Here is an 18723-nt window from a genome sequence, read left to right as displayed (position 1 = left end):
AAAGACAGTCTAACTTAGGAGTAGTCCTAGTTATTCAAAACTTAAGGCTAGTCCTAAGTTAGAGCGACTTACTAGTCTTAATTCGAGATAAGACTAGTCTTAACTCTTTGTGAAATCCACCACAGGACTAGTAGTCATCAAGAGACAAATGACTCTTACAAAACTGGAGTTCTTTTGAGAAATTCTGATGGTAAAGAAATTGATTTAGCTTGAACCAGTCCGATTGTTTCTGACGCATTGGTTGAAAATAGTCGAAAAACAAAATGCCTGACCAGACTGTGCTCATTGATATGATATTCTGCAATGGAAAGATAACATAAAAGTCTTACCTTCTGGTAATACAGCTTCTTGGGCTGTCTTGGTTTTAGCGTAGATAACAAATCTCTAAGGGTTCCATCGTATGTACAGCGTAGTGGGTGGCCAGGTCCATCTCTATGTCTGAAATAAACCAATAATAGTTTTTAAAAAAAAATAACCCAAATCTGACCAACTCCCGCAGAACACACAAGTTATGAACAATAAGTTTATAATATTAATTTTTGGTTTTTACCCATACACCGAAGTGTGTTAGCACTGTATACTCAGTACTTTCCCCCAAGTCCTGTGAAAAATATCACAGACTTATTACTCGGGTGGGATTCGAACCCAGTTGATAGGATTTCATGCATTGCATTGTGAACTATCAATGTATCTTCAGTTTGCGGTAACACCAAATCTACTTTGCTGTGGAGATATGTTCTTGTGAACTTCTTGTGAACTTCTTGCTATTTTTGGAATTCGGGAGACTCCTATTTTTAGTTCCGAGTTCTGAAAAGAACTGTCCCACTTTATTGAAAACTACCTGGGGAGATAGGAAAATCAGCTGGAACTACTTATTTTGCTTAGTGGATCACGGAGACTTCTAATTATTAACTTCACTGCCGCAGGGCGACTTCTTCATTGGAATCAATTTTTTGACCAGCCGGCGCTAGTCATGAAAAATTGATAGGCAGAGGTTGATAAAGGAAAAAATCTTGACAAATGCTGATTAGAACTTACCCTTGGCTCTTGAAGAATTGTAGAAGCATTGGATCGGTGTCTAGTTGGTTTGCTACAGCCTTAGCAATCTGTGCACAGACAGGCAGAGAGAGAGAGAGAAACATGAAACACCATCAATCATTATTTATTCATTTATTTGTTTAATTTTTACATTGTTCAATTTTTACATTGTTCACCCTTTGCCTAAAGATACGGGGTGTAGACAGGATGACAAAGACATGCTCAGTTTACGATGCGGGAGGACAAACCCTCATTTGAGAAAACCCACGTAGTCAGGTTGGGAATGAAAACCCAATCCCTATGCGAGGCTCTCATAGTTATGCTGTCAAGGCTCACATCAATATCAATCATTCAGACAGTCAAAACAGTTTGTCATAAAAACTCTATGTTAACAGACAACCAAATGTTGGGGCTACTTGACAAGGTTGTATACTTGTCCTCATGCAAGGCGTGGGTGTATCATGGTGTATCATTTTGTGGCGTGTCATGGCCGAGCGGTTAAGAGCACCGGATTCAAGCTCTGCTGTTTGATCAGCAGAGTGTGGGTTTGAATCCCGGTCGTGACACTTGCAACATAAAATTGGGGAGGTAGTGCTTTCTGCTCTACCGACCAGGCTTTGGACTGATGATACCCAAGCCTACATCCGTATGGACTGTAAAAGGGGTAACCCTGTTTCAGCCCTAGGAGTAGGTGGCAAAGGCCTCTGGACAAAAATAATTGTAGCCCACACCTTGAAGTGGCCTTCAGGCCTTGTGTGTCTGGAGACTTGAATAATAAAAATTTAAAAAAAAATTGGAGACACCGAACCATATCCATCAACTTCAAGCGAAACAATAAGATGAATTTTGGAGGGAAGGTAGCATTGAGTTATTACTAAGCAGAATTGTTCAATCAGTATAATGGAAGACAGTTTTCGCTTAGTGCTTTTGACCCTGACCTGGAAGTAATTCATCTTCTGGGATAAGACGAGCGTGAATCCTTGATCAGCTTGGTTGTTCTTATCCAGGAAAGTCACATCAACTCGATAGTAGAGATCCCTGAAATAATCCCTAGCCGTTGGCAGCTCATACTGTGAGTTGTCTGGATCATCCCTGAAAATAAAATTGATAACTTAAAAATAATGAGTGTGAACGTATATCAATGATACATACAACTTATGTATACTATTTTTGATGACCTCGCTGTACCACGACGTATAGGAGCGTGCTTTAGCGTGCTCTTTACTTATACAAAACTTACCCACAACTTATCTCAGGTACGCCAGCGTATTCTCAAACTTTTGTCAATACACCATCATACGCTGGCTAAATTGTCAAGGTGTGACAGAGCCATACAATACGTATTAGTTTTGTCATTACACCAATTAGCGTGACCATTTTGCATTTCCAGAAAACAGTACCTTGAGAATCTACTTCAACTTCTGTGAAAATCTGTACAAAATTATAACAATTAATAAGGTTTATCGCGATTCAGAACCGCAATACATTGTGGGAAGGAATATGGGGAGGTTTCTATGCAGTTTTTATGACTCGCGCACGCAACACCTATACCTTTGTGTGGGTTCAATAGCGCCCCCTCTTGATACTTTGCTATTCGCGATAAACTTTATTGGTTCCTTTCAATTTTAAAACCAAAATAAAAAAGTTGTTTGTGGTCTGTACCTTTGGAAGACAATGATGTCACCATCCATCAACTCATCCAAAGCCTTGTCAAGTTGTAATGTCACGTCAGGAATCTTTACTGTTAAGTTAGGTTTCACCTCCTGAAATCAAGATAACACGAAACTGTTATTATACACTGTCTGATTGTTGGTTCCAATCTTACCTAGGGTGCTTGTGGGTTCCAACCTTACCTAATATACTTATGGGTTCCTGTGTTACCCTAGACGATTGTGGGTTCAAATCTTTACCTAAGGTGCTTGTGGGTTCCAGTCTTTTCTAGGGTGCTTGTGGTTTCAAACCTTACCCGAGGTGCTTGTGGGTTTTTGTTTAAGCTGTTAAAGGCAGTGGACACTATTAGTAATTACTCAAAATAGTTATTAGCATGAAACCTTACTTGGTAAAGAGTAATGGGGAGAGGTTGAACATTGTGAGAAACGGTTCCCTCTGAAGTAATGTAGTTTTCGAGAAAGAAGTCATTCTCCACGAATTTGATTTCGAGACCTCAGGTTTAGAATTTGAGGTCTCGAAATCAAGCATCTGAAACCACATAACTTCTTGTGACAAGGGTGTTTTTTCTTTCATTGTTATCTCGCAACTTCGACAACCGATTGAGCTCCAATTTTCACAGGTTTGTTATTTTATGCACATGTTGAGATACACCAAGTGAGCAGACTGGTCTTTGACAATTACCAACAGTGTCCAGTGTCTTTAAAAGTATTGACTCAATTCATTAAAGGATTTGAGCTTCTTGAGTTGTCAAAATCTTGAAAATAAACTGCATGTTAACCTTGCAATACAAGATACTTTTGGTCTTACCTCATATAGGGCTAATGGAGTACTCAGTGGGAATCCAGCTCGCTCACACATTACTGGTAGTAAGTCACCTGTTAAACAAAACAAAGATAAAGAAGAATGTTACAAACAAGGCCCAATTTCATGGCTTTGCTTACCAGTGAAATACCCTTCCCGTAAGCACAGAATTCCCTGCTTCTGTAAGCGCCGATTCTGTGCTTACGGGAAGGGTATTTCACTGGTTAGTGGCGAGTTTTGGCTTCTGTGCGTGCGTACTCCACGTTACTAGGCATTCTACGCTTACAAGGCTGGCGCAGAAATTCGGCGCTTGCACGCAAGCGGGGAATCGTGATCGTAAGTCCAGAATTTGGCGGTAAGCAGAGCAATGAAATTGGGCCCAGGTCTCATCTCAAGACGGGAACTGGCATTGTAACAGTACAAAACCCCTCGCTGCTGTGTGAAAAGAAAGAAAATATGCTTTACCTTCGATGAAGTTCGGCCATGAATTATGACATCACATGTTTAAAAAGCATTTAGAATGTTTAAGTTTTTGAACTCTGAGACGGAGAATGACTTACTGATCTTGGTGCTGATTGGGGCGTAGATGTGACCGTTGAAGGACATTCTCTTGAGTTTCGAATCGTACATCTTGAGAAATAGTAAGACATCACCTGAAGAGGACAATGAAAGAGTTGAGAAGTAAGTACACTATTTCCTGGGGCTGATTTAACAAAGCAATAAAATTCATCGCAAAACACATAGTCAGTATTAACATAGTGATTTGTATTGCGACATCAAACTTTACTTAGCAACTACGATTGATTTGCAGGTAAGATCGACCTTAGCTCTTTCTGAAATCGGCCCCTGGGGTGGTGTAGAAATGCATGTTCAGTTTGCAGTAGCACCATGTGTTCATATTTTGTACTTTGTTGTGCAGATTGTTCTTGCGAACTTGTCTAACTATTTATTCTAATGTAATGAAGTAGATTTCAGAATTCAGAAGGCTACTTAGCCCTGGATCCAATTTTAAAAGACTGTAAGCACAAACATTTGCTAAGCACAGAAAAGTATTGCTTAACTGAAACAGTTGGAATGAAAGTTCAGGGGTGAGATTCATTACTAACGAAAAAGTCTGAAACTTGGATACAAATTCAAAAGGTATGTTGAAATGATGCCATTTCTACTGTTTGGTAACCCCTGGGGTTATAGATTCCAAGGAGCTTTTGGAAACAGTATCCAAAGCACTAGAGAAGTAGACCAATGAGCAGGATTTCTTTATTTGTGGAAAAAAATATTGCCTGATTTTCTTCACCAGGCCGACATAAAAAGTCTGAATTCAGCCAAAAGTCGAACAAACTCATCCCTGATGTTCCTGCTTGAAAGTTCAACCTGGAGAGTTAGGAAATTGGCCGAGACTACTTTTGTTCACTTTGTGGATGGAGGGGACTTCTCACTATTAACTTTCCTAAAGGTGAATTAATAATTGGTCCTTCAATCCTCATACTTACATTCCTTATCGAAACTAGGCAGACTAGCATTAGGGAACTCTGCTTGTTGCGTCTCCAGGAAGACCGTCCATACAGATTCACCATTAGCTATGTCATGTATCTAGAAGCAAAGAAGAAGAAAAAAAAGAACATAAATTCTTGGAACTTTAAAGGGTTTTGATACCTTTTATAGAACAAGTTTCAGCTTCATTCGTCGTCAAGTTTTCAAGAGAGTCAGTAAATACATTGTACATGCTAAACTAATTTTCAGAAATTATTTGTTGTGACATTGTTTTACTCATTTCTCGAAAACTACAGCAACTCCGCGAGTATTATTTTATGGGAAGCTTTCTAATGTCATTATCTTCAGACCGTGTAAGTTTATTTTAAATCTGTGGACATTGTGTGGAAATGACGGTTTGCTCATGATCCAAAAATGACCCGTTCAGGGGTAGCCTGGTTTTACAATGCAGCAAGCTTGTTCTTCTCTATCTGCAGCCTGAGTAACCAGACTAAAGCCCGGTACGTCCTTCCTGCGAATACGAATGCGATACAAATGTTGACGTCACAAATTTGCCATGAAAAGTTTGCAGCAGTTGAACTCCGCTCAACTCACTTGCGAATATCGCTGCGAAAGGAGGGTTGTGACGTCAAATTCGCTTCGCATTCGCATTCGCATGAAGTATGAACCGGGCTTGAGGCTGGTGTCAGGACAACCCTCTGACAAACACTATGTCCTTCTTACCGTTTTGCTTGGATCTTCAAAGTCCAGCACTGTAGGTCTATAGGTTTGATTGCTTCGATTGATGAATGGCCATATTCTCATCTGATCTTCAGGGTATCCCATCGCTTCTGACAACATCGTCATGACATCACGGTACGTTGCCGTTTTTAATAGACGAAACTCCCTGCATGGAATCAACAACAATGCAATCAATAAAAGCAGACTTTCTCTACCTAGGTAAATTCCCTCTTACACACTTCGAAATTGACAGAAAACATTTTATTTCTTAAAGATGAGGGAAAAAATAAGGATAACAAAATAAAAGAAACTATTAAAAAATCTCAACAACAATTTTTCTCTTGGCAAAAAGTAACACGTAGTAATGCTTTAAGGATGACGAGTATTGTTTTGGTTTGAAGCTGTACAGAACTGAGTATATAGTGCTCAGCACACAGCAGTGAAAAAAAAACTTACCTAAATTTCATTTTGTCGTAGTCACAGAGGTCGTTGCCTTGGTGACCATACAAATCGTCTTCTGATGCAACTTGTAAGGTCATATATAGATGAGCCTCCGTCCGTTCCTTGCGCTTCTGAGCCTCCAACCGTCTAGGAAATACAATCGCAATCGTCATAATATCTTCTGTGTGTACATTATTTGTTGATCATATTGAGTGGGACATAATAAAGACCCCAAAATTAAAACCCCAAAAAACAAAAATGTGAAGTGGGATTGGTCAAAATAGAAGAATTCTGAAAAAAAATAACCATGTAGTGTCTTTGCTTGGTCAGAAGACAGAATTTCCAGGAGGTTCCGTTACGCCTTTGAAGATTTTCAGGTTTTCTTTATCACTACAAATGATTTGGCCCTGAAGTCCTGAAATAAGGAATAATCCTGGCAAAAAAACTTACTTTTCCTCCTGTAGCCTTCGTTTGAGAGTCTCAGGAATATCTTCGTCAGTCACCGTTAGTAGCAGATCAGCTACAATGTAAAATACAATAGAATGTTACACGCGGTGCTCTATAAACAGACGTAATGTATATATTAATCAAATGCCCCAGTCGCAAAAGTCTGCACTGGTAGAAATCTTCACCTTTTTTTTCCAAACTGGTAGAATCTATTTTATTCCAAGCTAAATTAGTGGAATTCAACCTGTATGAACTATTTTAGTCTTAACTACTTAACTACTTTTAGTCTTAACTTGTTGACATTCATGGTGTGTAGGTTTAATAATTAGCCAGTAATTTTTGTGGTTTATATTTGAAGAAATTTATTTATGGCTCATTGAATATTTCCACCCCTTGTTTGGTGTTATTATAATTTGTACAGCGCCTTGGGGTCCAGTCATGGATGTAAGGCACTTTATAAGCGTAACTTATTATTTATTATTTATGATTGCTAGTTTTCCTACCAAGGCTCTTCACTTACATTTACAGCTGTCCCTGATATACACCAACATGTAGGCGTTGGTGCAGTGTCTGACTGAGAGGTCGTCCTCGTGACCTCCATAGTTATTATCGATGGCTTCTTGCTTTGTACATCTCGATACAACATCATCATCAAATTTACACCACTGAAGAAGGAAAGCAACAAATTCAAATATATTAGAGAGGCAAGTATTTGAAATCATAATATGGTGCAACAAATCAGAGAAACGTTCACTGGGAAAATGTCCAACCCCCAATAAAAAAAAATTATAAAAAAAAAACCCACAAAAGTCAATGAAGCAGTCTGGAGACAGGAAAGTCATCACCCAAAAAAAAGAAATTACATTTATCTAATAGATTTAAAAGAAACCACAAAAAGTTCAGACAGCACGCTAATATTAAGTACAAAGTAAGTATTTTAAAATTAACATTATATATGTTTTCAGGGGAATCATGACTGAATTAAATACACAAAATAAAAATAAAAAATACAAATTGTTTTGGACTCACTATTCATTCTAAAAAATTAATCATAATTTATGTCAAGGAATTACAAAAAAAAAAAAAAAAATCAGCAAAATCAGCGCTATTTAATGTAAACCCAAAGGTGGGAACGACCTACTTCAGGCATGATATTTGGTTCTTGGGAAGAAAAGTAGGAAAGTTCTGGTTAGCACAGGGGCTGACCTGCTTGTTCATGTGGTGAAGGCTTTAATAGACTTTTCACGCCATTCGTTCACAGTTTTTCTGATTTTTTTCAAGGGCAAAAAAAAAAAGGATCGAAAACCAGACTTAAATAGGAAGAACATCATCATGCCTGCTAAACTAAATACAAAAAGTGAAAAATAAAAATTCATTCATTTTTTTGAACTCACTATTCATTCTAAGAAATTATTCATAACTCATGTGGAGGGATTGTAAAATAAAAAAGCATACACAAAACCAGAGTTGTTTTACTGTCAACCCACAGGTGAAAACGACCAACTTAAACATTTGGTATTCATAATTCCTTGCGGTATATTTACCTTGCCATCTCCATTTGGATTGATAAAGCCGACGTAATGTCCCCCGTGATTATCCCCACTATGTACAAGCACCGAGTGTAATGTGTAGTCGGCAGGCGTAGATTCAGGCTCCTTCAAGAACGGATCCAGATTCAACTTAAATGGAAACTCATACCTGCAGACAACGGAACAAAAAGACGATGTCATGGTGAAGAAAAAAAACAAAACTTCCTTTACTGCTTTTAGAATAAAAGCATAATTAATAATAATAATAATAATAATAATAATAATTATAATAACTAGTTCTTATATAGTGCAAATTACAAAAGCTTTTCAATGCGCTTTACATAAGTGCCAAGGGGTGGATTTCACAAAGAGCTAAGTCTAGTCTTATCTCGAGTTAGGACGAGTTACTCATCCTAACTTAGAAACTAGCCTTAATTTTTTAATAGCTCTTAAAGAGTCCTAGGACTAGTCCTAAGGTAGGACTATCTTTGTGAAATCAAACCATTTTCATTGAGCCAACAACATTCCTTCGATCTTTCTCAGCTCCCTGGTGAGTTTAGAGCCCCGGGCTGCAGTGGTGCTCCAAAGGCTTAATCACACACACAATATCAACCTCTACCCTCGCAGGTAACCATTTAATACATGTACCCGTGGGTGAAGAGAAGCAATCAAAGTAAAGCATCTTGCTCAAGCTGAGCAAAAATAGATTACCGGCCAGAATACCACAAAGTTACCATTGCTGCAACTGGTACCCGGTCTTTTCTTGCTAGCCATGAAATTTGCTAAAGCAGAATTTTCTGCTTAACAACTTTATGAAATTGGGACTGGTGTCAGCAACTAGAAGGAGGGTAAGGGGCCACATGGATGAGAAGGTGTTTGGAGTGATTGGTGCCACCTTACCTGTAATTGATTTCAACATAACTGATTTCAGCAATAACAAGGAGGTTGAGGGACCACATGGATGATAAAATGTTTGGAGTGATTTGTGCTACCTTTACCTGTCATTGTCATTGATTTAAACATTACTGACATGACTGAAGTCAATAATTACCAGGAGGTTGAGGGACCACATGGATGATAAGAAGTGGTTTGTGCTACTTACCTGTCGTTGATTTTCACATTGGAGTCAGTCACTGGATCATACTGGAACCTCATCAGCTGAAGGTGAAGTACGGGCGGAAACTTGACGAATATAACACCCTTATCAGCCTCCTGCAAACAGCAATCAACAAGGAGCAAATAATAACAAGTGGTCATATTATTTTATTTGTCTGCACAATCCACAGTCAAATGTACATAGACACAAGTTAAAATAAACACAAAATTTAGACGAAACAAGAAATTGGCAATGTGAAGAAGGCTAGACTAAAGCCCGGTTCATACTCCTGCATATGTGATACGAACTTCGACTTAACAAATTCGCAACAAAAACAGGGCTGTGACGTCAAAATTTATATTGCATTCGCATTCAAAAAGTATGAACTGGGCTTAAGGATGCAAACGTGACAACCAGAACTTACACACCAGTATGGTGTTAAAACCAAAGCATAACTCTTTATCCATAATGCAGTTATTACATCTAGTAAGTTTGGACAATGCATTTAATGCATAATGCTGGACATTCTGGTGTTTGTTTCTTTCTCTGACAGATTGACAGACTCATGAGGGTGGGGGGTAAGGATTCTTGAATGCGTACCTGCAAAGCATGTTCTCCCGCATCATACTTATTCTCACCGTCCATCGTCTCTGTGGCAATGTAGTCCCTGAACGATTCGTACACTGCAAACAAATTAATAATATAAAATGTAATAACAATAATAATAATAATAACTATTTTTAATATACGCTTATAATATTTCATTTCCAGACAGGTTTTTTTAATTAGAAAACCAATGCATACCTCACACAATGCCACAGAGCCATTGCCCTAAGTGCTTTCAATTTAAGTGGCAAATCGTACAAGCCACAAGCTGTGCTTAAAGTGCAGTGTGGATAAGGCTTCCTTTGGTGGTCAGTATGAACCGTGGCAATCTGTGGCACTGATTGATCACACATACAAACACAATAGAAGGTTGACAAGGAAAGTGTGGCATGGGTTACCTCAGCGTTGTGTACATTGCTTAAGGGGAGTTTTTTTCTTTACATATGCACCTAAGTGTAGGAGTATTAAGGCGGCTGAAAAACTTCCTGCAAATGCGAACGCGATACGAATACTGACGACACAAATTCGAAATTAATAATTCGCATCAGTTGAATTGTGCTCAACTCTTGCGAAACGTTCGCTGTGAAAACAGCCCTGTGGCATCAAAAAATGTATCACATTTGCATTCGCAGGAAGTATGAACCAGGCTTCAATATATGCAGCAAATAATAATTGTAACTATAGTAGACGTACCGTTTTTCTTGCCTTTGATGTTCAGCTGAATGTCGTAGAAGGGTTCGTTTCTGACCGACTCATAGTCAATGTGTTTGCATTTGATATACGACTGCAGACAAAATAAGACAGGAAACAAGAGTTAGAAATCAATTTATCAAGACCCAAATGGAGAAGAAGCCAAGGAAGTTCCAGTTTTTAGATGTGGGAGAAAAACACCGGAGCATTATTCCAGGAAAAACCCTCGCACTCAGGTTGTGACTGAACATCCAATCCACATAATTGCTTCAGTGCGTAAATTGAAAATGAGATTAAAGTAAAATTGGAACTCAGAAAATCTTTGGATCACTTACATGCATCTTGCCTTCAAAGAGTTTAGGTATGGTGTCCTCAACACACGTATTCTTCATCTTGATTTCTATATTGTCCAGAAGCTGAAAACAAATGAAGAAATAAAGTCTATTAACATCCTACTGTTTGACCAAATATATATCATCCACTGTGGTCGTCGAATGATAATTTATGCCAGGCTGCAATATGACATCATGTGGTGAATGCACAGTCGACCCTCCTACTGCCAGACCATTCAACATTATTCATTGTCCTTTTGAATATAGAAACTATGCTAGCTTGCGATATGATATCATGTGGTGAATACATACACAGTACACACATTATAATAATAATAATAATAATAATAGTAAAAATTTATATAGCGCCATATCCATCGAAAACAATGATAGCGCCATATCCATCGAAAACAATGATAGCGCCATATCCATCGAAAACAATGCTCCATGGCGCTAATACAGAGAAACATTAAAAATTTAGATAATCAGCAAAAACAACAAGATATAAAAATAAGTTCAAAATCAAGCGAACAATGACAAGCAATTAAAGAAATTAACAACAAACAATGGAAAAGTATAAAATATACAATATACAATACATTATAAAGTTAGTTCTGTGCACATACACAAACCAATCTCATTGTAACTCCAGATAGGATTCATCCTAGCATTTCAGGAGATCGGCTGCTGGTCTTTCTCTTCGCTCGGCCCCAGCGGCCAGTCTATCCAGAACCGCTGGGATGGGCTAATCGCTGGCACAGATTCTTGTTCAGGAAGTACGTCACGTATGCAGTGCATAGAAATATGGCGCAGTGTGAGTGTGATGCACGATGGGACTGCGTATTATTAAACCAATGTGCGTGCATGATACGTTTGCCCATCCCAGCGCCTTTGGTTAAAGCAAGGCGCTGGGGACGAGCGAAGTCTTTCTTTGACCTCAGTGAGGGCGCTGTTCGTGCTCATGACGTCATATGTAAGTGTTCTATTAGATGGTGGAAATACAGAAAAACTTACCACTCTACAGAGTTCTTGGACGTCGTGTTGCATAAAAGAGTCTAAGGTTTCCCACCTACGAGACAAAAAACAAAACCAGCCATCTCATAAACAAGTGTGTCAATAAATCATTTGAACCAACTACCTGTCCATATTTATTAAAAACTTATCTCCGACCGACCAAACCTTGAGAGTTGGGAGGTTTAACTATTTAAAATGCTTAACCATAAAACAATGTTTAAATGGTTTCCAACTTGGCTAAATCATGTATAACAGGGAGGTTCTAATACTTGAACAGAATTAGAGGTTAAAAAACATTTGTTTGTTTACCCGAATGACTTTGTGAGTTTCTTTGTTCCTACAGCTTTCTCGGTGTGTTGTAACTCATAGAAGACTCTCTGTAGCGCTAGGGGTACACTCTTAGATGAATCGTCACTCTCTGTTGGCATCAGATATACTGCCTGCAATACCACAAAGATAAAAAGCAACAGGTATATTTAAAAAAAAAATTAAATGTTTTCAGGATCAAAGAGATTTTGTTAAAAAAAAAAAAAAACTATTACCGGTACCCTACTATACTACTGTCTTAACCTGTAACATTTTGGTTCAGGCCACTTGTGTCTGCAATGGGCATTTTGGTTCAGGCCACTTGTGTCTGCAATGGGCATTTTGGTACAGGCTACTCGTGGCTGCAATGGGCATTTTGGTACAGGCTACTCGTGGCTGCAATGGGCATTTTGGTACAGTCTACTTGCTTATGCTATAGGCCTTTTTGTACAAGCCACTTCCTGCTGCAATTGGTTTTTGGTACAAGCTATGATCTCTGAAGGGCCAAGTCATAGCCAGAGCCGGATCCAGAGCCAGACAATGAGAGTGGAACAAGTCCTTACCTTCCTGAGTTTATTAGTGAAGAAGAGACACTGTAGCAAGGAGTTCATGTAGCAGGTGGCTCCTTGGTTCTTCAGTCCAACATAACCAGTCAACTTCTTGGAATCCCAACTGTCAAATCAAAACACAAATATCATTTATTGTCAACTTTCAGGAGGGAGAGTCATGCTTTGCTGACACTAGGTCTGAAACTAGTATACAAATTGTAAGGTGATACGTTAAAATGACGTTATAGATTCCAAAGAGATTTAGAGAAGAGTCACCAGACAAGTACATGATTGTAAAGATGGATTACGCTAAGCATCATTCGACCGCCATATTTGATGAAATGTGCACGCGTGCAAAGCTAACATTGGCTAAGAGCTGTGCACACTTTTGCATTATGACAGTTTCTGTTGATTTTACTCTAGTAATTATTTTTACTCTTCATTTTTTTGTTTGTATTGCTTTTAATTTTCCGTTTACATTCTTACATATTTACGCTTAGGTTATAACTTTTATATCGTTAGTTTTATAATGTGATTATGTATGTTTACTTTTGAATATGTTAATTTGTTTGTTTTCAACAATGTAACTATGCAGGGCCGATATGGAAACCAGCTATTTTTTACTGATTTGGCTGACCCTGGGTAAATAAAGAAAATAAATAAACTAGAGATTGAGAGTTTGTGAACAAACTCAAGGTGTTCGGTTTCCGGGAGTAAAAGCCTAGATTAAAAAACAAATATTACACCTTGCTTTGTTCTCAAGATTTGTAATAAATGATTCAAATTGCAAAAACTGTCAAAACAACATGATTACGTCATCTAGTAAAAGTGTATGTTTGGTGATGTCATCGGTAATATTTGTTTTAAACCAGACCTTTGCCAGACTTGTATGCTGTGATGGTAAAGCAGCAAAGGATTATATTTCAACCTAAAAGGCAATAAACAACGCCCTTTCAAATCATTTCACAGTCACTTCCGGTTTAAACAGGTCAAAAGGTCAACGAAAGTTCACCAACATATCCATTTCTGTAAAGTACGTAAAGCCCTTTCATATGATGTATAGATTGTCAAATTAGCTTATGTAGTTTAGGAAATATGAACTTAGAAAATATTGACGACTGTAGAAAAGACTGTAAGGGGCATGTATGTTTTAACCGCCATGAACGAAGACTATTCTTCATGAAGCTTTTTCGCGCTCTATGGATGATCACTGGAGCGTGACTCTGCCGCACCGCTAATACACTACACGTTGTGTGTATGCGTACGTGCAATGTTTATGCACTTACCAATGGGGATTTACGTTGTTCTTTAGACGTTAATTTTGAAATTTTCAACCTCTTTTTTGAGCCGGAAGACAACATCGAAATGGGGTCATGTCTGTGGAGGTTTAAGGAGTTTTCAATGACAATTCCGATGATGTTTCGATTGTAAGAATCCCTCATGTAGATCAAAAGTTATGATTTTTTTGAATTAATAAACTTTGAATATTCATAACTGAAGAATTGATGACGTCATCATGACGTAACTCACACGGTTTCTTCTCCTAATAAATCGCTAACTATGTGTGAAGTTTCAAGTTCATACGGGTTTGGGAAAGGCGCTTTTGTTAGTGGACAAGGGACGCTGAGAAGAAGAAGAAGAAGAAGTATGAAGAAAAAGAGAAAAAAAAAACGAACAAAAATAAGAGGTGTTCCGGGCTGTTGGCCTGAACACCTAATAAATAAATAAATCATCAAGTATGGCGGTTGATGACGCTTAGTGCAATCCATCTATTGATCAAATTCACTTGACATCATCATCACAATAATCTTGGTCGCCCCATTTTGAGAGTCTATGAGCATATTAACAGACACGCCTACCATAATTTGTATGTGTAATTTGACTCAAAAAATGAGGAGTGTGGTAGACAGTAGCTTGTTTATAGTGACTAGCCAGCAGGATCAGTTTCATGTACTTTATCATTTCACTGGTCCATCAGCTTTTGCAATTGTCCATACATTCATATTACATGTAAATAGGGATACTTTTCAACCCTGCACTACCCAGACAGACCACTTGAAGTGAATGTCGGCTGTCCTCGGGCGTTTTGGCCAGCGAGCCACTTTCACTGGAGAGCGGTTGTAACATTAAGTTTGATTTGAAACTTTGCATGGTGGAAATACAACATGGAAAGGTTTGCGGTAACACCATGTAATGACTATCTCTAATGAGTTGGGGTTGTTTTCAACTCAACGTTTCGATCAGTATGCTCTATTCGTCTTCTGGAGAAGGCTGTTGTAACATCGTCATTAATTGTTGTAAATAAATTTAAGATTATTGAAGAATTCAACTGTGTCTCCTTAGCAAGATCATTTTGTCATTTGGAATCTTAGTCACCATATTTTTATTATATCAGCCGCAAACAAAAGCAAAATGTGTTATCTTCCAGTACACGCTTATCCTCCAACCAGATGCTCAAACTGGAGTGTAATATCAGACGATAACCTACATGTACTCCAAGTTTTTATATTGAACTCTGCGTATTGTGAGTAATGCGTCACGCTCCACTTACCCTGTCACTACAAAAATTACATTCTAAACTTTGCGCGTGCAAAACCAAAAACAAAAACATAACCTAACCTCATTGATTTAATGCGGCTGGAAGATAAATTTGTTATCACACTTGCACTCAGGGAATACGGAAAAATATAGTAGGATGAAATCTGTGGGTGATATAAAGTAGTGTGGGGGATTCCTACGGTCTCAACTACTAACCTGACTCCATGAGGGGCATCTGCAACTACTTGGACCTCTAAGACGATGGCATCGTCCTTGATGTAACCCTTCTCTGGATCCAATAGATCCTGAATACAATCATCATAATATAATGTCAGAGTCAATCATTGATGGGCAGTAGGTGGTAGGTGGCGATCGAGGAATTTGTTTCTGGTTAAGCTTTGCGGTAACACCATGGAACTTTCTCTCAAAACGAAATGTCTTTTTTTAAGAACTTAATGTTTCAATCAGTACGTTAAAGGAACACATTGCCTTGGATCGGACGAGTTGGTCAAAACAAAAGCGTTTGTAACCGTTTTTTATAAAATGCATATGGTTGGAAAGATGTTTTGAAAGTAGAATACAATGATCCACACAAGTTTGCCTCGAAATTGCGTGGTTTTCCTTCTACTGTGCGAACTAACATGGTCGGCCATTTATGGGAGTCAAAATTTTGACCCCCATAAATGGCCGATGTGTTAGTCGACGAGGTAAAAGGAAAACCACGCAATTTCAAGGCATGTTTGTGTGGATCATTGTATTCTACTTTTACAACATCTTTCTACCCATATGCATTTTATAAAAAACGGTTACAAACGCTTTTCAAAGACCAACTCGACCGATCCAAGGCAGCGTGTTCCTTTAAGACATGTTAGATGGTCTTTAGGAGATGGGATGTATTTGGAGTTGTCCTTGATGTAACCCTTCTCTGGATCCAATAGATCCTGAATACAATCATCATAATACAATGTCAGAGTCAATCATTGATGGGCAGTAGGCAGTGGGTGGCGATCAAGGAATTTGTTTCTCGTTGTTTCTTTTTAAGGTAACACCATGGAATTATCTTAGTTCCTACATGTTCTTATATTAGTTAGTGTTGTTAAAGTCTTTGAGAGAAATTATGTAATATCTAACCGAAAGCTTAATTGTTGTTAAGGTGATAATGGTAGCCCATTGATATACCCCTTTGATTAGGAGTGAATTAATATGAAGGTATATCAACAAATTTGAATCTCCACAGATCGCCTGGAGGTGAATTTGTGAAGTTTGCATGGTATGGTATTCATTTCAATATTGCTCTTAAACTGTGACAGTTTTTGCTAACTGCTCAATAAGTAGACTCTTTCAACCTTGTTGAAAATTTCCCATTGAAACTTTCAATTTAATTGAAACTTTCTCAAATGACTTTTACTGTATTCTTGATAGTTTTACAACAATAACAATAACAGCAATATGTCAACAACAAAAAATAATAACGTCACTACCTATAAAGAAGACTATAAACATAAGGAATTAAGTCTGCCTAAAACTGTTTGCTTTGTAGACAGTTAAAAAAATATGGCGATACGTACCGACCAGGCAATGAAATGACTGAATCCCCAATCATTCTCTTTACTGTAGAATAGGTGAATAATTTCTGAGGAAACAAAGATAAATTTACACTGTTGATAAAAAACCAAGCCAAAATTTAGACATTTATGTTTCAACTTTAAAACATTTCAATTGCAGAGCCAACGTCAGAAATAGTTCAAGAAATCTGTTCATATTGTAAGTGATGTGTAGATAGCATCTGGGTGAAAACTTGTTTGGAAAATGTTGTTGTTTTCTTAGTCAATGAATGAAAGTTACATGAAAAAGTATAGGAATAGAAACTGATACCTCATGTGTATTTTATCACTTAGGGTTATTCACAATATTTTCAGTGTTATTTCAAAAAGACATGCAGCTTTGTACTTGTAGAATATGAGGAAACGGTAGAGCTTTTTGCAGTGGTTTTCTACTGTTTCTTTGGCACTAAACAATTACGAACAAGTAGGAAATCCGCCAATCAGCTGAAATGTTGCATGTCTTTTAAATTGTCTTGATCTCAACCTTTTACCAGGGGCTATTTTCATAGCGCTGCTTCGGCAGAAAAAAATAGCACAACAAATTATGCTTACTTGAATACCACAACAGCCCAAATACCATACCATTTGTAGCATGTTTGACTGGTATCCTGGGTTTTGTTGCTTAGCAGAGATTTTTCAAACAATATTTCTTGCTTAAAGCCGCTCAATTTAATTGGGCCCAAGATAAAACATTGTTCATGGGGCGTCAGACACCCACAGGCACCCAATTGTTATGAATAAAACTAGACATTGACTTTGTATTTTAATAATTTTGGTTTTACCCTTACACCGATGCGTGTTAGCATTGTATACTCGGTACTTTCCCAAGCTGTGTAAAAACAATTACAGGCATATTACTCCGATGGGTTTTCGACACCACAACCTTGGTATCTTGTTGATTATTATAAACAAATACTAACGTTTAGTATGATCTGGTCCATCACGCTGGTTGAGAAGCCGAAGTTCTGCAGAAGCTTGGCATGACCACGTCCTGCAAGAATTGTTACAGAAACAAAACAACTTAATCAGCCTTTCTTTCTTGGATTTAAGGTTAATGATATGGCATGTAAGGGGAAAACAGTGAAACAATTAATCGAAACAAAAGTGCCCTTGGTGGAGAAGCAATTATAGTAAAGCATCTTGACCAAGATTCGAACCAACACTCCTCCGACGACTTAACCACCAGAACTTAAATTTGATGCTCTTAACCACTCGCCCATGACACCCTACCAATCAGAGTTTGAGTACGGTACACTAGATTGTTCGATGACAACACTGGGTAAAACAAAAACACCCCTAAATTTGTTTACTGTGTAAGATTTGGTTGTACTCACTGAGACTCTGACTCTGCGTTACACTGCAGGAAGAAACCCAGGGTCTTCGTTGTTCGCTCCCCGCTGTTTGAAGTCCTCTGCATCGCCATGATTTTCCTGCCAACCAGAAAGTAAAAACCAGTTAGCATGAATTGGAAACAACGCTGGATAATGTAGCGAGGAATTAACCTATTCAAATCTTGCATGTTCAGCGGATTTCAGATTTGAAAAGTGTAGACATGCAGCTCTTACTTACCAGATTACTAATAATCATACATCAATAACAAATAAAGCTAGAATTTAAAATGTGTCAAGACCAGGGCCCAATTTCATGGCTCTGCTTACTGCCGAATTCTGTGCTTACGATCACGATTCCCAGCTCACATGTAAGCGCCAAATTTCTGCGCTAGCCTTGTTAGCGTATAATCCCCAGTAACGCGGAGTATGCACGCGCAGAAGCCAAAATTCGCCGCTTACACGTGAAATACATTTGCACAAAATTCCCTGCTTCCGTAAGCGCCGATTCTGTGCTTTCGGT

At 38.2% G+C, this 18723-nt stretch overlaps 1 protein-coding gene across 1 annotated transcript in view; it reads right to left on the bottom strand.

Moving 5' to 3' along the window:
- LOC139943789 (ubiquitin carboxyl-terminal hydrolase 7-like) overlaps nt 1-18723 on the bottom strand; it is a 43374-nt gene that overhangs the window by 12407 nt on the left and 12244 nt on the right. Inside the window, exons 4-26 of the mRNA XM_071940599.1 lie at nt 18207-18302; nt 17793-17863; nt 16837-16901; nt 15485-15573; nt 12746-12854; nt 12186-12316; nt 11877-11931; nt 10866-10946; nt 10534-10624; nt 9835-9917; nt 9241-9350; nt 8154-8307; nt 7130-7274; nt 6613-6682; nt 6178-6309; nt 5725-5887; nt 5001-5100; nt 4071-4163; nt 3517-3584; nt 2701-2801; nt 1977-2130; nt 1039-1106; nt 330-438 (exon numbers count right to left, since the gene is read on the bottom strand). Coding sequence (XP_071796700.1) covers nt 330-438; nt 1039-1106; nt 1977-2130; nt 2701-2801; nt 3517-3584; nt 4071-4163; nt 5001-5100; nt 5725-5887; nt 6178-6309; nt 6613-6682; nt 7130-7274; nt 8154-8307; nt 9241-9350; nt 9835-9917; nt 10534-10624; nt 10866-10946; nt 11877-11931; nt 12186-12316; nt 12746-12854; nt 15485-15573; nt 16837-16901; nt 17793-17863; nt 18207-18302 — 2338 coding nt within the window. The remainder of the gene's footprint in view (nt 1-329; nt 439-1038; nt 1107-1976; nt 2131-2700; nt 2802-3516; nt 3585-4070; nt 4164-5000; nt 5101-5724; nt 5888-6177; nt 6310-6612; nt 6683-7129; nt 7275-8153; nt 8308-9240; nt 9351-9834; nt 9918-10533; nt 10625-10865; nt 10947-11876; nt 11932-12185; nt 12317-12745; nt 12855-15484; nt 15574-16836; nt 16902-17792; nt 17864-18206; nt 18303-18723) is intronic.

This window comes from Asterias amurensis, chromosome 11 (genome assembly GCF_032118995.1).
Source record: "Asterias amurensis chromosome 11, ASM3211899v1".
NCBI classification, from domain to species: domain Eukaryota; kingdom Metazoa; phylum Echinodermata; class Asteroidea; order Forcipulatida; family Asteriidae; genus Asterias; species Asterias amurensis.
The sequence above is the reverse complement of the archived record's forward strand: the minus strand, read 5'-3'. Positions and strand labels throughout refer to the sequence as shown.